General features: G+C 38.9%; 1 protein-coding gene across 2 annotated transcripts in view; it reads left to right on the top strand.

Moving 5' to 3' along the window:
* The first annotated feature begins 1298 nt into the window (after nt 1-1298).
* The window catches only part of LOC127657282 (wings apart-like protein homolog), a 31541-nt gene continuing 15130 nt past the window's right edge, over nt 1299-17709 (top strand). Inside the window, exons 1-9 of one of the 2 annotated variants that reach the window (XM_052146010.1) lie at nt 1299-1513; nt 2451-2908; nt 5644-6274; nt 8669-8967; nt 9085-9200; nt 9804-9899; nt 10576-10740; nt 15340-15476; nt 15894-16005. In XM_052146010.1, coding sequence (XP_052001970.1) covers nt 2473-2908; nt 5644-6274; nt 8669-8967; nt 9085-9200; nt 9804-9899; nt 10576-10740; nt 15340-15476; nt 15894-16005 — 1992 coding nt within the window. In that variant the 5' untranslated portion in view covers nt 1299-1513; nt 2451-2472. Of the gene's footprint in view, nt 1514-2450; nt 2909-5643; nt 6275-8668; nt 8968-9084; nt 9216-9803; nt 9900-10575; nt 10741-15339; nt 15477-15893; nt 16006-17709 lie in introns of both variants that reach the window. The other variant, XM_052146009.1, reaches the window with a different exon arrangement.

Genomic DNA, 17709 nt, shown 5'->3' with positions numbered 1-17709 from the left:
ATAATTTCCACCAATACCATAGTTACTACAGTTTTATTAAAATAAAAAGAGTAGTATTAAAAAGCAAGTCATAAAATAAATAAATAAATAGAAATGTCAGAAACACTCTGAACTGAAAGCTTCAGTATGCACTCCCTATACATTTTACAGTAGACAACTATTATTAGGCTAGTTTTGGGGAGAACTATGGTTACCATGGTAAACATTTACAGCGTTAGCATTGCATTCTCTTTTAATTTTAATTTAATTTTTTAAAAATGATGTTATGGCTATACATTTATTAATTAAGTTGATCATACATAGGTCAGTGAAAGGTCATCGTGAGCGTTTACTTCACAACACTGCCATCACCTGGTGAATCAGGCAATTCACAGAGTGTCTGTGAGAAGTGATATGGTGTAATCAACATTTAAGTACTTTTATTACTCTTAATCTCCACTTTTCTCTTCTTCTTTTGTTTTTGGCTATTCGCATTATTCGTGCATATTGTCACCTACTAGGCATGGAGGAGACTTTATAATTAAATATACATATATATATATATATATATATATATATATATATAAATTTGTTTTGTTTTTTTTTGTACAAATTTTTTTTTCTCTGTTACACATCCACACTAATTTACCTCTAAATATATGGATTTAACCACTGGAGTTTTATAGATTACTTTTATGCTGCCTTTATGTGTATTTTGGACCTTCAATTCACTTGTGTTGTACGGACTTACAGATCTGAGATATTCTTCTAAGAAATTTCGTTTGTGTTCAGCTGAAGAATGTCATGGAATGGCACGAAGGTGAGTAAATAATGAGATCATTTTTAATTTTGGGTGAACTAACCCTTTCAGAAATGAAGTATTGAAGGGATTTGCACATGCTTTTTCATGGGTTGGAGTTTGAAAAGAAAAAAGGCCATGACATTTTTTTAAAGTTATTTAAAAATAACAAGACAACTTTTTATGTACATGCTTATTAAAGTATAACGTCAATATTTTATTTTATGAAAATACAATGTTTAATAAACAAGAGCCGGAGAGAACAGTGTTATGTTAAGTAAACAGGCTGTGTAAATCAAAATAAATAGATATTAGATTTCTATCATTCAAGACCTGTCTGACCTCACCCGGAAAGCCCCGCCCACCGACAAACATTGTCCACCAATTAGAACGCGCTTTCTTTTTCCTTTTGTTCAATCGGAGATACGTTTGCTGCATGGACCATCAGTTCGCGAACATCTGATTGGCCAACCCGCGTTCTGGTGTGACGCTAGACTTTACGCCGACGTTGGGGCGGAGAAGGAGGGGCGACTCTAATGGCGCATCGCTGCCCGACAGATACAGCTCCCCACAAATAAACAACAGCAGTCTTTCACGAGCGTGCCAAATTTGTACTTCTGTCGGTCGCACTGCGCCGTAGCCGAGCTTTGCGTATTCGCTCATTGAGCAGATCGTCTGGGCTTGTGTTTAGCGGCTCCGCGGAGTGCAGCGGCCCAGAGGAAAGACGGCTGATCGGTGAGTGTGCAAACAAGAGCGCATCTGACCCTTTCGAACACCCATGATGCAACCGCGCTCTTTACACAACTTCGAGCCTTGTAATACGTTTAGCAGGGGTGTTAGGACTTGTATTAATGCATTTGTTTGAAATAAAGCCTGGAGAATAGCGAAATAAACAGTAGAGAAGCTACCGGTGTTTGGGGAGTCCCATCTGTTGTACTTCAACCTGCGCTCAGAACTCTGCTTATGTATTTTACATTATTGCTATAACACTGCCCCAATTAAACAGATCATTGTGTTCGTTTTCTTGACGTCGTTGCGGCATCTTACTATTTTAAACTGTGTTGTTTAGTTAATTGCACGTAGTTTAATATCGATAAGGGCCTTGTAGATCCGTCTGTCTCTTAAAGGTACACCCATTTTTTCCTCATTAAAAGTTTTATTCTTAAATTAATAGTAATTTTTAAACATATGGATAACATCATGACCACTCACATGAGATTTAGACACAAAAGCTGTTTTACTCTACACAGAGAGGGTCCCCTTATGGGGGCAGCCATGTTAGGATCACATGACTAGTCAAATACTATTAGCTTAATCTCAGTAAACACCTTATTTTTGGACACTTTCACTCATGGATTAAATTGTTTATGTTGCAGAGTGCACCTATAAGTGAATAAATATTATTGCCCAAAATGTTTATAATGGTGCCAGAAGTCCATCTGGGTTTCTCTTATGTGCTTGAAAGGGAAGTTGAGTGGCAGAAATATGTCCCTCACGTTGTTTGTTTGGGTTTATGTTTTAATCCATTTTTAGACTTGTTACCATGTTGTAATGTTATAATAATTTGTTTGCATAGTTATGTTTCAGTTGGATCATGGCTATTGAAAGGTGTTATAAGCATAAATATTTGTTGCTACATGTTTGATGATTTTTATGACTTTTGTTTTCATAGAGAATATGTAACAAACATCACCATGACATCCAGATTTAGTAAAACTTACACTCGGAAGGGAGGACAGGCCAGCTCGAAGTTTGATGAGGTGTTTTCCAATAAGAAAGCCACTCTCAGCACTAAATGGGGAGAGACAACATATAAGGCCCAACTGGGGGTCAAACGGCCCTCGTTCAAACCAGAGGTCCTAGAGCTAACCAAACGACCTCGATTTGATGATGATGATAGCTCAGAGGACCCGTTTGGCTTTGACAGCGATGACGAGTCCAAAACTGTAACATCCAGAGGTACTCCCCAGTCTGAGGTGGACTCCGATGTTGCAGGAACTGGAAACGAGCAGTCCAAGACAGCCCAGACAGAAAAACCCAGAATGGCCACGGCAGTGACCAGTGAAGGCATCTCCACCCTGGGGAGCAACCCAAGAATCGGCAGAGGTGTGGCTTGTCCCAACAGCCCAGGTAGGAAATTAAACTTAAACTATAGACATTTTATTAGTCTTTGACCTTATGATGTCTTTAGAGTTTCTTTTAGCTCATGTGCAGTCATGATCATGAATGAAATGACATTATTACAATGTTATTATTGTGTTAATGAGCACATGGCTGTAGAGTAATTTGGAGTGCTTAGTCTTATTGCAGGTTACTGAATATGACCTCCCAGCCACTGATTCATTTTGTTCAGAGCCACATTATGATGACTGAGTCATTTTGATGACCTCACAGCATTGTGATATGTGATTCATGATGTCTCTCTGCAGCAGGATTGAGTGCCTGTGACTGTTTTATACTGTGCTGAGAATAGCAGTAGCTTTGCTAAAGTCTTCTCTCTGTAAACGAGTTGCTCGTGTAAGCACACTGGCATGGACTCTGGGGCTCAGCAAGATATTTTCAGCCCTGTGCAGCTACACACTTTCCCTCTGCTCTTTAGCAAGGCTAATTATGACCATTAGAGGAACACAGAAACAAGGGCTTAGACTATGTTATAACACCCTAAAGATCATAAAATTGATCATGGAACAATTCATAATGAGGTTTAACAATTCAGTGACACCACAGTTATTCCATTTTAGTTTTTAAATTTTTCTAAGTTACTCAAAGTATTTGTTATATTCTTTTTTTTTGTAACACAATTTCACTCATCATCTTGTTAAGTAGGGATGGGTATTTTAGTCATTTTGTCAACTCAAGTACTCTATAGCTAAATCAGGGATATCCCATTTATCTGCACTTTAAAAAACAAAATGTAGTCTATGTACATATTTGTCAGATGGAAATCTTTGCCCATGGTGTCACATATATGCAGGCATAGTTTTTACGGTGTTGCGCCGTAAGCATTGCGTTTTGAAGACGACAAGTCAAGTTAAAAATAGTTAACATTTTTTAAACCTGTCTCATCACTCCACACCATTCACTTTCATTCTAGCTGTTTGAAAGGGAGAAATTTGTGAAACAGCCTTTTAATGAAAACTTAGCCCCTTTTTGGAATTGTGACATTTTGATATTATTATCAGAGGTCCACTGATAATGTTTGAAAACATTTTTGCACCAAAACAGTCATAATTTAGTACTATAAGATAATTTTCCACCCTGTCTCTAGCCCGCTGACTGAAACGCTTTGTTTTGGCATCATTGTCTAATTTAAACGGCCACTGTTATAATTGGCTAACATCGTGCAGCTCCTCAAATACAGCCATATTTGAAACTCAATCGGAAGAGAACGAACAAGCTCCACAACATTATAAAACTACATTTCAGGGTTTACACATCCAACACATTGCATCCGAATATATTAAACTGTTCACTTTCTGTAAGCACAGCAGTGCAGTAAACTATCAAACAGTCATGACATAAGAAATATTCATGTATGAAACGGTTTCCTCACAGTTTTGCGATCGGGTCCAGTGACACACACAGGCACACATCACCGGAAACAAATGTAAAAAATTTAAAACATCCATCTAGTGCATGTTTACTTAGACCAACAAATACAAATAAAAACAACGCATTCAGGACTAGTTAGGGCTCAAAACAGCAAAAAGCAGCAGCTGAATGACAAATGCCGTCCCCTCTTCAGAGTTGTTTCTTGGCATTGCATATTTTAAAAGCTGTGCAAAATGCATGGCAACATTCAAAGACTTCTTTCTAGTTCATGTTTATATACAAATATAATTCAAAATAGTCCAGATGGGGTACTCTGTGGCATTCAGAAATGGTTGGCCACAATGTGCCTGTCTGTCCTGCTCTCTGTCTCGTGAACTGAGCGTCAGTGGGTGGGGCCAAGGGTGCGATGACGCATGTTGTGTGGATGTATAAATACAAATAAGTAATGTATCGTGACATCATGAATGCACAGATTTCAAAACAAGATGTTTCAGCAGGGTGTTAACTATAAATGCTCTTTTTAGACTGGGGAGACATCTTAATATCAAGGAAAATTTGATTCTCCAGTTCATGATGCAGAGAATTGCCTACATGCCCGTGAAGGAGCCGTCTGAGACATGTTAATAAACAATCACAATTCATTTTGTTGTTAAGTGCCATCATGTTACCACAATAATAGACTGGTGTGCAACAGAGTCTCACATAACTGGTCCTGCATATCAGAGCTGGGGCCAAAAGCAGGCTGGCAGCTATTGTCTATATAAACAAGCAGCATAAAAGTACATTTCCTATCTACTTAAATGAGCAAAGACAGAAATCTTCAAAACAGTTGGTTAAGATTACAAACAAAGAACATATTTCAAATTAGTAGGAAAATCTGACAACAATAGTATCATACATTGTGTCTCTTTAGCTCAGGTAACGCTTAAATTAGCTATTTTTCAGGCTGGTTCAGCTAATATGCATGCACATTCCCGAGTTGATTGGCAGGCGATCTCTATCTAAAAGCTGATTGGCTCTTTTACCTGTAAGGCCGGACTTCCTTTCTACAACAGTTGGGCATTCTAATTTCTCCTATTTATTTTAATACAAGTTGTCCGTCTCTGCTAAATAGTCTCTGACCATATCCAATAATCATGAACAACTTTAAAAGTCATGGAAATGGATCTGTAAAAAGAGTTGGAAGCTTGGGGAAAAAGCAAGATACTGCTGTTTTCATGGTCTTTCATTACTTTCATTGTTTGACATACTGTCACCCTACACGCAACTTTATGTAATTTCTTATTTTCTCATTTCATCTAAAACAATTCCAGCTTCATTACAAATCTCTAGTACCGGAGGAGCTTGGAACAAATCCTGTCTCACAGTGAGCAACCCACTCTCCCAGCCCTTAAGTTTAAAGAGCCACAGCAGAGACTTCCCTGATGACTGTGACTCTCTCGGGGCAGACTCTACTCCAGGGGATGAGGAGCGCAGCTCTACCCAGGCTTGGAACTACTCTGATGGGCTCAAGAGCTCAGAGCAGTGCCCCACTGAACCTGTTGTGGAACCTGTTGACTTTGAGCAGCTTCCGCTTCTTAAACCAGCCAATGATAGAGTGTACAGACGACCCACCCGGAATAAAGCGCCAGATAGTTCTGCAGCCGGTGATGTGCAGAGCCCTGCAGTAGGTACAGCACCACCATTAGGATCTACACCAGCCCCTGCCCCGGTTAAGAGCACCAGCAAAGGGGTTGCTGGAAGTGCGGTGGTCAAGCCCGCAGGTCGGGGCAGGGTGAGGGACTACACCGTTCTTCACCCGTCCTGTGTGTCGGTGTGTAACGTGACCATCCAGGACTCGATTGAAAGGAGTGTGGATGAGTTTGTGAGCCCAGCACCTGCCGACTTGGGAGATGCAGGAATTTTCCGGAGGAAAACAGACACGCAACCTGCGAAGCCTACAAGGTACACAACACAGTACATACATACTGGAACACATTAATATACCAACCATACTTCTTGGTAAAGTCACTTTCACTGCCTGTTGTATAGGGATGTCTCACTTACCGGTAACTTTATATATATATTAGGGGTGCTGACAAAGACATTTTGGTGCATTGATTATAATTTAATTGTACTCTCAAAGACATCATTTGTGAGGCAAAACGTGTGTGAAAATTTGGTTTCATGCATTTCTTTGGTATGAAGTTGGAGCTGAGTTTGTGCTGACGCGTCACTTCATAGACTTCAATGTATTCGGCAGCACTGATACAAGTCACAGTGACATCCCCTTAATGTGCAGAAACATCAGTCACTTTTACACATTAATAGCTCTTCCGCCCTTTTCTCTCCATGATGAACAAGGTAGACTCCCATGCCGATGCTGAAGTTAACAAACAACATGACCATCTCATTCAGTCAGTCGGTACAAGTACCAGGTCATTCAGTTTGTTTATGAATGAGAAGTTTCACGAATGCCGCTTCTTATTTTGCATGCGCTGAATTAATTTAAAAATAAATGATCATTTACTATATTAATGTCCAATGTAATACAGATACCGTTTTAGATTACACGAGCCTTCTTGCAACACAAGTGGGCACGTGAGATTGCAGCATGAACTTTCTTAATTTAAAATATGCTTTTTTCCCTTCAGAGTTTACTCCCTGCTACACTACATAGGATAAGCGGGTAAATGGATGGATGCTGCCGAGTTTGGCTCTCTGTGTCATTATTCATAACTGTCTTCATCCATTTCACCAAAGTTAATTGGTTTCTTCTCCAATTACTACATATTATGTTTATATTGTTCTATATATCCACAACAGGCATTATTTCTCATTTAAAATCGTTGAACCACAAATGGAGTGAAAAAAATCACTCACTCGTTCACTCACTCTCTTTATAGTGAATGCCAGATAGTGCACTATATAGGAAATAAGGAGTGATTTCAGACTGTTTTGAAGGGAATTAACCAATTAAAACCTAAATGCTGGTTGATTAAAGTTACGTTTGATAGGACAATGACACGTGACAGCCGCAAAAATATAAAACATTGTTGTGAACATGCATGACAAGCAGAGCAGAGAAAAATGGGTAACTTGCAGGGATAACATACCATCTAAAACAGCCATTATATAATACTAATAGATTTAAACGTGGGTCTTATTTGTCTGCACATAAATGTTACATGATATGCAAATCTGTAATGCTTATACCACAGTTTACATATGTCTGTGTGCGTTTGCATGAAATCTTTGTTGCATTATGTTATCCTTTATTCATATTAGATCTATAATGCATGTAACATTAGTATAATTTTTCTTTTTATATATGCAGCCACTAGGCTTGGGAGTGATGCCTTTTTCACGCATCGAATCTGCAGTGTGTTTTACGAAAGATGCCAGTGTCCATGTGTATTGCTGCTCATTGTATTTCTCTGCTATGGTCTTCTATCGTTAAAATAACCGCGTCTGCAACTCTGCGTGCGAAAGGGCTTAAATGAAGCCTGCTCTGTAAAAGAGAAAAGTATTTGAGGATACAGCACTGAAAGATCTGTGCTATCTGCACCCGAGTGCTTGTGCTGTACACAGCTCCGTTGTTTTGTCACGCTGAACACTTGAAGTATAGAAACGGTGAAATGGGGCAGCAAATGTCAAGATGATTGCAGTCTGGAAGCCAAGCCAAGGTCCGGACCTGGACTGCGGTCTGCTATTTGGTGACATCTGGTATAAAAGGAGCTTGTCACTATCATAGAAACATGTCTGACATTAAGCAAGGATCTCATTTAATGCGCAAAAGAACGTAAGTCCACATAAAAAAATGTCAAATTCATTGCATACAGTCCATTTACACTACCGACTTCTTATGGATGTGCTGTCTTTGTTTATATCGCTGGTGCTTGACAGGGAATGAACTATATAATAGGACACAGACAGTTCATTAACCGGAGAAAAAACAAAGTTAAATTGCACTTGACCTTGCCCATCAGCACTTTGCATGTGAATTTTCACCAAACCCACTTGCATCTAAACTTTCCTTATGCAGTCTTGCATTTTGGTCTTAAATGAGAACTTTCTAAGTTTTATGCAACTGACTGAAAACGTTCAGACCAGTCTTAAAAGAAAACAAGACTCCTTTAAAACAGATTTATGTAACTGGCCCCAGATCACTCTGATGGGGTTTATATTATAATAACTGGCTGTACCTTATGCCTTATTGTTCAGCCATAAATTAAAAATAATAAATGGCTAAAATAATTATTAATTATTAGTATAAGTCGTATCAGCTGGATTTGTACATTGTTGCATCAATTATTGAATAGAAAACCCTGACATATTTCTGTCTGCTATTCTACTCAGGTTCAGGCCCACCCAGAGTAAAAGTAAGAAGGAGACGAAACTGGAGTTTTTTGGCTTTGAGGAGAACGAGGCTCAGGGCGCAGATGGAGAGGCCACAGTGTCTGGCAGCACCAGCTACAAGATCAAATACTTTGGTTTTGACGAGCTGAGCGAGAGCGACAGTGACGAAGAGGAAGAATCAGCAGCTAAACAGTGGAAGGAGAAGAAAGCACCTATGGCAGCTCTGTCGGCCAGCCCGAACAGTCCCCAGATAAGCGATTCTCAGGAGAGCCAACAGAGTGAAAGCAGTGCAAATACAGGTATTCACACACAGGAATAAACATGGTCAAGGTGTTTTATGCCATTTTCCTTCCTCTGAACTTTGTTCAATTAATTTTCTGCTGTCAAATAGATGACTTCTGTTTTTCTGTTGTCAGATTCTCAGGAGTCGTTAGATGAGATGGGCTCCATTGGGTCACTGAGAGAGCGGTACGGAAAACAGACCGACAAGTCAAAGGAGATTGGTCGCAAGATCTTTAGTGGGCCAAAAAAAGTAAGCCTAAAAAAAGTAAGGCTATTTTATTTGGACTTTATTCTCTGTTCTCTGTCCTTTTAATACTCAGAGGTTTAATATGCAGTTCAACAGAATCAATGGTTATGATTTTTATAATGGTGAAGTGTGTAATTTTTGCACCACTGATGTCAACAAATGTAATTGCAAAATGAATTACTAAAATAATAAAATGTTTCCCAAAACTCACCCCTGTCTTCCATTGGTCAGAAAACGGATAGCTCCACTCCAAAATGAATTACTAAAATAATAAAATGTTTCCCAAAACTCACCCCGTCTTCTGTTGGTCAGCAAACAGGTAGCCCCACTCCAAATTCAAGTAATTGGGTGAGCGATGTATTTTTGCTGTTTAGGGCTGATCAGAAAACTCATACAAACAGAACTGTGTTTTGATTTGAGTGTTAAGACTTTGGGGGGGTCAACCTACTAATAGCTTGCTTCTGGTTGAGTCTGCACATTATAAAAAATACATACTTCACCTTTAAAGATATCTGTGCATCAGTATATTAATACAAAGACTTTTGTAATGCAAAAAGATATATAAATCTACATAAACTTTAAATGTTTTGTGTTTTTGTGATGCAGTCTCCTGCTAAAGCTGTGTATAACGCTCGTCACTGGAATCACCCCGAGCCAGAGGAAGTGCCGCCTTCTGCTTCCTCCCATACTGTGACGGTACCTGTACGTAAAGCACTTTAATCTCTTCATGACTATTGAAATGAATGCTTTTCCATTTATTTATTTAGCAGACACTTATATCCAAAGTGACTTACAATAGCCATACAGCAAAAGCGATTTTGTCATGAGGCAATATCATGAAGTGCTGCAATACAATGTTTTAAATTCCTCAGAGAAGCAGAAGTAGGGATGGAGGTGAGAGACCGTGGTGAAAGAATGGATTAAAAAGGCTTTTAGGGGTCAAAGCATCGAAGGTGCTGGAACCCTGTTGTATTTGTACTGATTATTTTTGTCATGTTCTGGCCATACGTGCTTGGACCCATATGATTGCCACTTGCAGCTATATTAAATTATATATTTTTTATTAAGAAAGATGACATCAGTAGAATTGGGTCAGTGCATTTTGGGCTTGTTGAAAGCTAAATGCACCATCGCATTCTGGATTAATTGCAGAGGTTTGACTACGTTCAGGAAGTCCTGACAGAAGAACATTGCAGTAGTCTAGTCTAGATATGATGAGAGCATGGACAAGAACTTGTGTAGCATGCTCGGTTAGGAAATATCAGATTTTCCTGATGTTGTACAGTGCAGAGTATGATCAGGTTGTCTTACGCTCTTAATGCCATTCTCTCTGCCTTTGCACACCATTTATTGTTTGTTTTTTTTTGCTTTCTCACAGAAGGCCAGTGTGTCTGATGGCAGCAAAGACACAAATTCCCATAAAGATGATGGAGTGTTTAAAGCTCCGCCCCCTCCTCCTAAAGTCATCAAGTCTGTCACGATTCCCACTGAGCCCTACCAGGACATTGTCACTGCTCTCAAATGCAGGAAGGAGCACAAGGAGGTGAGCAATGCAGTCTTGGAAATATTGTATTTAAATGTTATGCAAATAGATTTTTCTCCTCTAACTTTCTGACACATTTACAGTAGTTCAGCTGTAAGGGTTCCCAAGCGTCATGAAAAACCTGGAACTTTGCAATGCAGTTTTCAAGTCATAGAAAAGTCATGGAAAATTTTAAAAATACCTAAATATCCTGGAAAAATAATGATTTGTCCTGGAAAATATTAATATAACCATTTGACTGTGTTGCTAGCAAGGTTTCCGTTACAAGCACAAAAACATTGTAACGATCTTTATAGGAGTCAAATACACAAATTTGTATAGTTTTTTTTTTTTCCACTGCTGGCGGCTTCGCATTGTGAAACAACATCAGCGGTTAAGGGCGCTTACACCCTCATGATTGATTTCTGCAGCTGCCAATCGTGAGCTTGACAATAGTGGTGTAACCGAGGCAGTTCTCTTGATTGATTATAGCTACGACCAATCGCATGCCTTGCTTCAGCGGCACATGCAAAATAAGAAGCGGCATTCGTGAAACTTCTCATTCATAAACAAACTGAATGACCTGGTACTTGTACCGACTGACTGAATGAGATGGTCATGTTGTTTGTTAACTTCAGCATCGGCATGTTAGTCTACCTTGTTCATCATGGAGAGAAAAGGGCAGAAGAGCTATTAATGTGTAAAAGTGACTGATGTTTCTGCACATTAAGGGGATGTGACATGACTTGTGTCAGTGCTGCTGAATACATTGAAGTCTATAAAGTGACGCGTCAGCACAACCTCAGCTCCAACTTCATACCAAAGTGTTTTTCACACACGTTTTGCCTTACAAATTATGTCTTTGAGAGTACAATTAAATAAATGTAATATTTTTAAATGGTTGAAATCTATGAAGAGATGTTGAACGTCTCAATATTTCCCTCTTCGTCCTTCCGACGCACCATCCCCTTTGAAATCAATGCATTCGCAGCATTCTCTGACGCAGCATAAACTAGTTAGTGTGTAGCCACCCTAATGTGGAGGACAAGGCGCCGCTTGATGCTGGTGTCAACTCATGTGAAATGCACTTTACAATGACGAAGGGACATCGTTGAAACTAAAAATTATTATGCTTTTATTGTTGTCTTTTCTGATAAAAGTAATGTTCAGCAGTTTAAATACTGTAGGAAAATGATACAGTACATCTGCTTTCTTTTTATTAAGCTTAAACTTTCTACTGAAGTCAGTAGATTTGACATGTACATTTTAATAATGTAGAAGGTAAGGACGTTATTGATTCTCATTATTAGACTATTTTTGTTGTCTTTTTGGATGTAAGGTCTTGCTCGGCCATTCACAAACTGAATGGAAATTATAGATCTGCATTGTTCTTATAATGCTTAAAAACTATAAAGTCTCTTGGCAGATTTCAATCGTGAACATTTCAAATGATTCAATGACTCGCTCATAGCACATTAGACTTTCATTTGTTACCACCTAGTGGCATTTCCAGAAAGGGTCACTAAACTAATTACACTATGTAACAATTTTTGTTTCTTGGTAGTAAGTGTTATTTCCTAATTGCTTATGCCTCAAAAGTATAAAAAATGGCTATTATTCGGCATAAACTTTGCTTTTGTGACCAGGAAAGTGATATTTTGAAATGTACCTATTTCCAATGAGAAAACGGTCTTTTCGGTCACATAAAGTCAGAAAAAAAAAACACCATATGTATCCAAATTAACATGTATTTATACTAAAGTAACACAAAAATGACTACAAAAAAAGATTTAGAAGTGAGTAGTTTTTCAAGATTTACGACTATACTGTAAATCACTTTCACAAATCAGCCCCCAAATGTAATCTCCCATCATGTTCTCATTATACTGTACTTGGTAGCAGCATTCAAAGTCCAGTATATCCTGGTGGAAGAGCTCCCATGTTCTCCTTGAATTTATCAATATGATCATCAAGGATATGGTCTTTAAGGGACATCCTACAGCCAATTGTGCCGTAGTTCTTCACCAGAGTCTCAACAAGCTTCACATAGTTTTTGGCCATGTGATTGCCCAGGAAGCTCTGCGACAAAGCTATTCCAAGCTACTTTCTCCTTACTACTGAGCTTCTTGGGGAATTGTTTGCACTCCAGGATCTTCTGATGGTCCAGACACCGGCTTTGACCTTTGCCTCAGACCGGTTATTGAAGAAGTCTTGAAGTTGCTTGAAGGCTGCCGAATCCTTATCTAGAGCTCTGGCAAATTGTTTAATAAGGCCCAATTTCAAGTGCAGAGGTGGCATCGTCACCTTCCTGTGGTCCACCAGTGGCTCCCACTTTACATTGTTCCTCCCCACAGAGAACTCTGTCTGTTGTGGCCAGTCCCAACTGTGGTAGTGCGCCTTAGTGTCCCTTCTGTCCCAAAGGCAAAGATTGCAGGGAAACTTGGTTAAATCGCCTTGGAGACCCATAAGGAATGCCACCATTTTGAAGTCTCCCATGACCTCCCAGCTGTACTCATCATACTTCAAGGCGTCCAGCAAGGTCTTGATATGTATCCACAGGCAGCTGGAACTAAACTGAACTGGTGGGCTTAAGGCCCCTGTATATATACTATAATTTATATTGCTGCAAATTTCTAGAAAGTTCTTGTTCTGTTTGTGAAACAGAAGCAAGCCACACCAAAATACCCTTTATTTTTGCAGCTAATTCTACACAATTGTGCAGATAATTTTCTATACTTGAATATTTATAAGTTGGTGCATTTAGCTTATTCTTTAAAAAAATTAAAAATAATAACCCCAGAAAACATCTGTGGATTAATGATTGTCTCAACTTTTTGGACCCTCATGAGCTTGCATCCCTGTGAGTTATAAACTTTAGACAATGATGACAGTCAGACCACTGATTTATAAAAAAAATAAAATTCACACTGGGTTCGTAACGCGATGATTTGGCCTTAGCATCTCGGAATGTGAATTAATTTTCAGCTTATTCCACGGTTACAACACGTAGTATGCAGAAAACATGGAATAAAAGGAATAAAATGCCATTAGCAATAAACCGCAGAATGACATGGAATATGATACTGTATTTGGAAGAAAATTAATGTTTGAATGTACATTTAAAATTGAGATATGTCTTAGTGTGATAATTAAACTCAACACTTTAAAGTGTCTGATTTAATTGAATAAATAAATAAATAAACGGCAAGTGATGCACGCTTCAAAATTAATGTGTAGAGCCGGCTGCTCTTTCACTGAAAACACCTCATCCTGATCATCATTTGTATGCTTGTGTGTGTGTGTGTGTGTGTGTGTGAGATGACATAGACAGAGAGCACTCTGAAGTGCACAGCACATACAGACTATGTATTTATTTAATTAAAGGGGTCATGACATGGTTTTTTTTATTGTATTATTATGTTCCCTTAGGTGCAATTATAGTATTAATATATATTTTTTAAGAAAAACTTTTAAAATCTAGTGATTTATGACCTTTTCCCACCCTGTTTCTCATCCTCTGATTCAAACAGTCTGTTTTGGGGGCGTTTTCCATTTAAGACTTCAGTGTTAACGCTCACTGTTATGATTGGCTAACGCCAGTGCCTATGTATCAATTATTGACGCTCCCAGCCAGAACAATATGCAAGTAAACTAAGTAAAAACACTGTGATTATTCATAATGAATGAAATTGCGCTTTAAAAAGTAGTTTAAAGTTTAAAATAGATTACTTACAGTTTGCGTCGTCGTTGTTCCCAGAATAGTCGGCACGGACTTATCTTTGAGCAACAGTTTTCTGGCAAAGCCAGCATCATATTGAGATTTGTTCTCAAAACAGTCATCCTTAAAATGTACAGAACAAACGCTTAAGTTAACACTGCCGTGACTGGGACGTCCGAAAAAATAAACTGTATCCATTTTTCCCTGACGCCTGGATCTTTCGGCAGCTTATTCAGAGGTTTTGTTTGACCACAGCCAGGAACAGCACATCTGTGTGGCATCGTAATTTTCCTGTGCACAAGTAGTCTCTGTCAGAGCTCGCTGTCCATCGACTGAACACTTGTGAGGCGCACGGCGATACTGAAATGATCGTAGTTGTCTTGCGCTTAAAGCTTAGTTATCTTGTGCTGGAGGCGGTCATATGCAAACGCTGTTACGTCACTTCTAACCGACACGTCACTTCTAACCATGAATCCAGAACGAGCTGTATTTTGAGCTTGATTAAATAAATGATTCGTTTAGAATGGGGAGGACGTCTTAAAATATTAAACTTGCAGGACGTTTTAATGATACAAAGACCTCTTATATACCAAAAGATCAAGGCAAATTTGGTTTCTCATGTCATGACCCCTTTAAATTACTACTTTACGGGGATCAATAATGACACTGTGCCATGGAGCATACTGCTTATCTGGAGGTGATAACCCTAACTTCTGTCAAAAGGCAAAATAAAAGCTACATTTAAATGGACACATGCTTTTGCTTAAATATTACACTTGTTGGGTGCATGAAATGTCCTGGAAAATTGTGGCTTGAAAAGAGTGGGAACACTGAGCTGTGCAGAAATGGGGACGTGCTCAGATTTTTCATGTAATGTGTTTTTCTCTCTCTGTGATATGTAGTTGTACACAGTGGTCCAGCATGTGAAGCACTTTAATGATGTGGTGGAGTTTGGGGAGAATCAGGAGTTCACTGATGACTTTGAGTATCTGGAGACGGGTTTGAAGAGCACACAACCCCTCAACACACGCTGCCTTAGGTGAGGCTCACAAACACATACTTATTCTGTGTATTTATGCTTTAAGGATTGTAATATGATTTTCTTTTTGGTATCTATGCGTGGGCATCATGACAAAGTTATTGGGGTTAACAGATTTTCATGATACGAGTTTAAAGATTGGATATAACTTTTTACAGACAAAGTTGGTAAGCAGCTTTTCCATCTCAAGTCCTGTGGCTTTACTTTTGAAACATTGATTTCCACAGATTCCCCCTTAGATTTTCTCATTACTGTAAACACAATTTTTGTTTGTTTTTACAAACTGAGGGATGAGTCAATGGTAATTGGTTTAACACTTCAGCTCACACTCTCTACAAATATAAATATGGGCATGCATCATATATAAAAACTCCCACTAATCGTTGATGTTTCTTTTTTTTTTTCCGGTGTCTGCAGTATAATCGGCCTGGCTACACGCTGTGCCATGCCCAGTTTTCGGATGCACCTGAGAGCCAGAGGGAAGGTGGCCCAGGTCTTTAAGATGCTAAGTGATGCCCAACAACATCCGGTGAGTCTCCTGAAACATCAGGCTTGTCTACTACAAAGCTAACAATCCATTAAGCTAACAGTGATCAGTTTTTCATTCACTAAATACCAACTATCCTTTATTCACCAATAAACCTTCTGTCCAAGTTACTTCAAATCATTCCAGACAAGCTCAATACTGTAGCTGTTCATAATGTTAATGCTCTTTAAAAAAGCAGGTTGTTTACTTCATTAGTATAGATTAATTAGAGAAGTAATCATCTGTGCTCTCAAATGAGCAAGAAACGCAAACAGACGCTAAGCCTCTGCTCTGTAAATCTCGTTACTTCTGTTTACCCAGATGGCGCGTGAAAATGTTTGCTTTGACTCATTTTGCCTGACTTTAATTTATTTTTGTATCGATGGATGCACAGTGAAAAAAAACAAAAAAACAAGCTAAATCCACTTAATGAGTCAAGGCAGATGTTTCAAATAAAGCAATAAGCCACAAGAGAGGCCATGCACTACTCTGATTTTATCAGGGCTAAGGGGCACGACGTAAAGAGTTTTTAGAAAATGGCAGCAACAGCGATGAGATAAAAGCATCATTGTTCAATACATAGTTGCAAGTTAGAATAGATTACACTATGTAACACAATTTTTGTTCCTGGGTAGTAAGTGTTATTTCCTAATTGCTTATGCCTCAAATGTATAGAAAATGGCTATTATTCCCCAAAAACTTTCATTTTGTGACCAGGACAGTGATATTTAGAAATTCCCCATTTCCAATGAGAAAATTGGCAAATTTGTGTCTTTTCGTTCACAAAGTCAGAAAAAAACAACATGAATCCAAATTAACACGTAACAAGTAACACAAAAATGACTACAAAAGATGTAGAAGCGAGATTTACGATTCTACTGTAAATCACTTTCACAAAGCAGCCCCAATCATCAGTCTCCCATCATGTTCTCATTATTCTGCCCTTGGTAGCGGCGTTCAAAGTTCAGTATATCCTTATGGTAGCATTCGCCTTGCTCCTCCGAGTACGCTCCCATGTTCTCCTTGAATTTATCAAGATGAGCATCAAGGATATGGACTTTAAGGGACATCCTGCAGCCAATTGTGCCGTAGTTCTTCACCAGATTCTCAACAAGCTCCACATAGTTTTCGGCCTTGTGATTGCCCAGGAAGCCCCAAACCACTGCGACAGCTGTTCCAAGCCGCTTTCTCCTCAATAGTGAGCTTCTTGGGGAATTCATTGCAATCTAGGATCTTCTTTATCTGTGGTCTGAGTAGAAACCGGCTTTGACCTTTGCCTCAGACAGCTTAGTGAAGAAGTCTTGAAGGTACTTGAAGACTGCCGACTCCTTATCTAGAACTCTGACAAATTGTTTCATAAGGCCCAATTTGATGTGCAGAGGTAGTATCTGTACCTTCTGGGGGTCAACCAGTGGCTCCCACTTGACATTGTTCCTCCCCACAGAGAACTCTGTCTGCTGTGGCCAGTACCATCTTTGGTAGTGTGTCTTGGTGTCCCTGCTGTCCCAAAGGCATCCCAAATTTTTTTTTTATTCAAAACTTTTAAAAAGTTTTATAACATAAAATTTTATCTCAGAAAAATGCAGATATGTATCCACAGGCAGCTGGAACTGAACTGAACTGGTGGGCTTAAGGCCCCTGTATTTATACTACTATTTATATTACTGGAAAATTCTAGAAGTTACTCCCAAGTTTACTCAGCACTGA

The sequence above is a fragment of the Xyrauchen texanus genome, chromosome 16, assembly GCF_025860055.1.
Source record: "Xyrauchen texanus isolate HMW12.3.18 chromosome 16, RBS_HiC_50CHRs, whole genome shotgun sequence".
Lineage (NCBI taxonomy): Eukaryota > Metazoa > Chordata > Actinopteri > Cypriniformes > Catostomidae > Xyrauchen > Xyrauchen texanus.
Note: the sequence above shows the minus strand (reverse complement) of the source record. Positions and strands in the feature narration are given on the sequence as shown.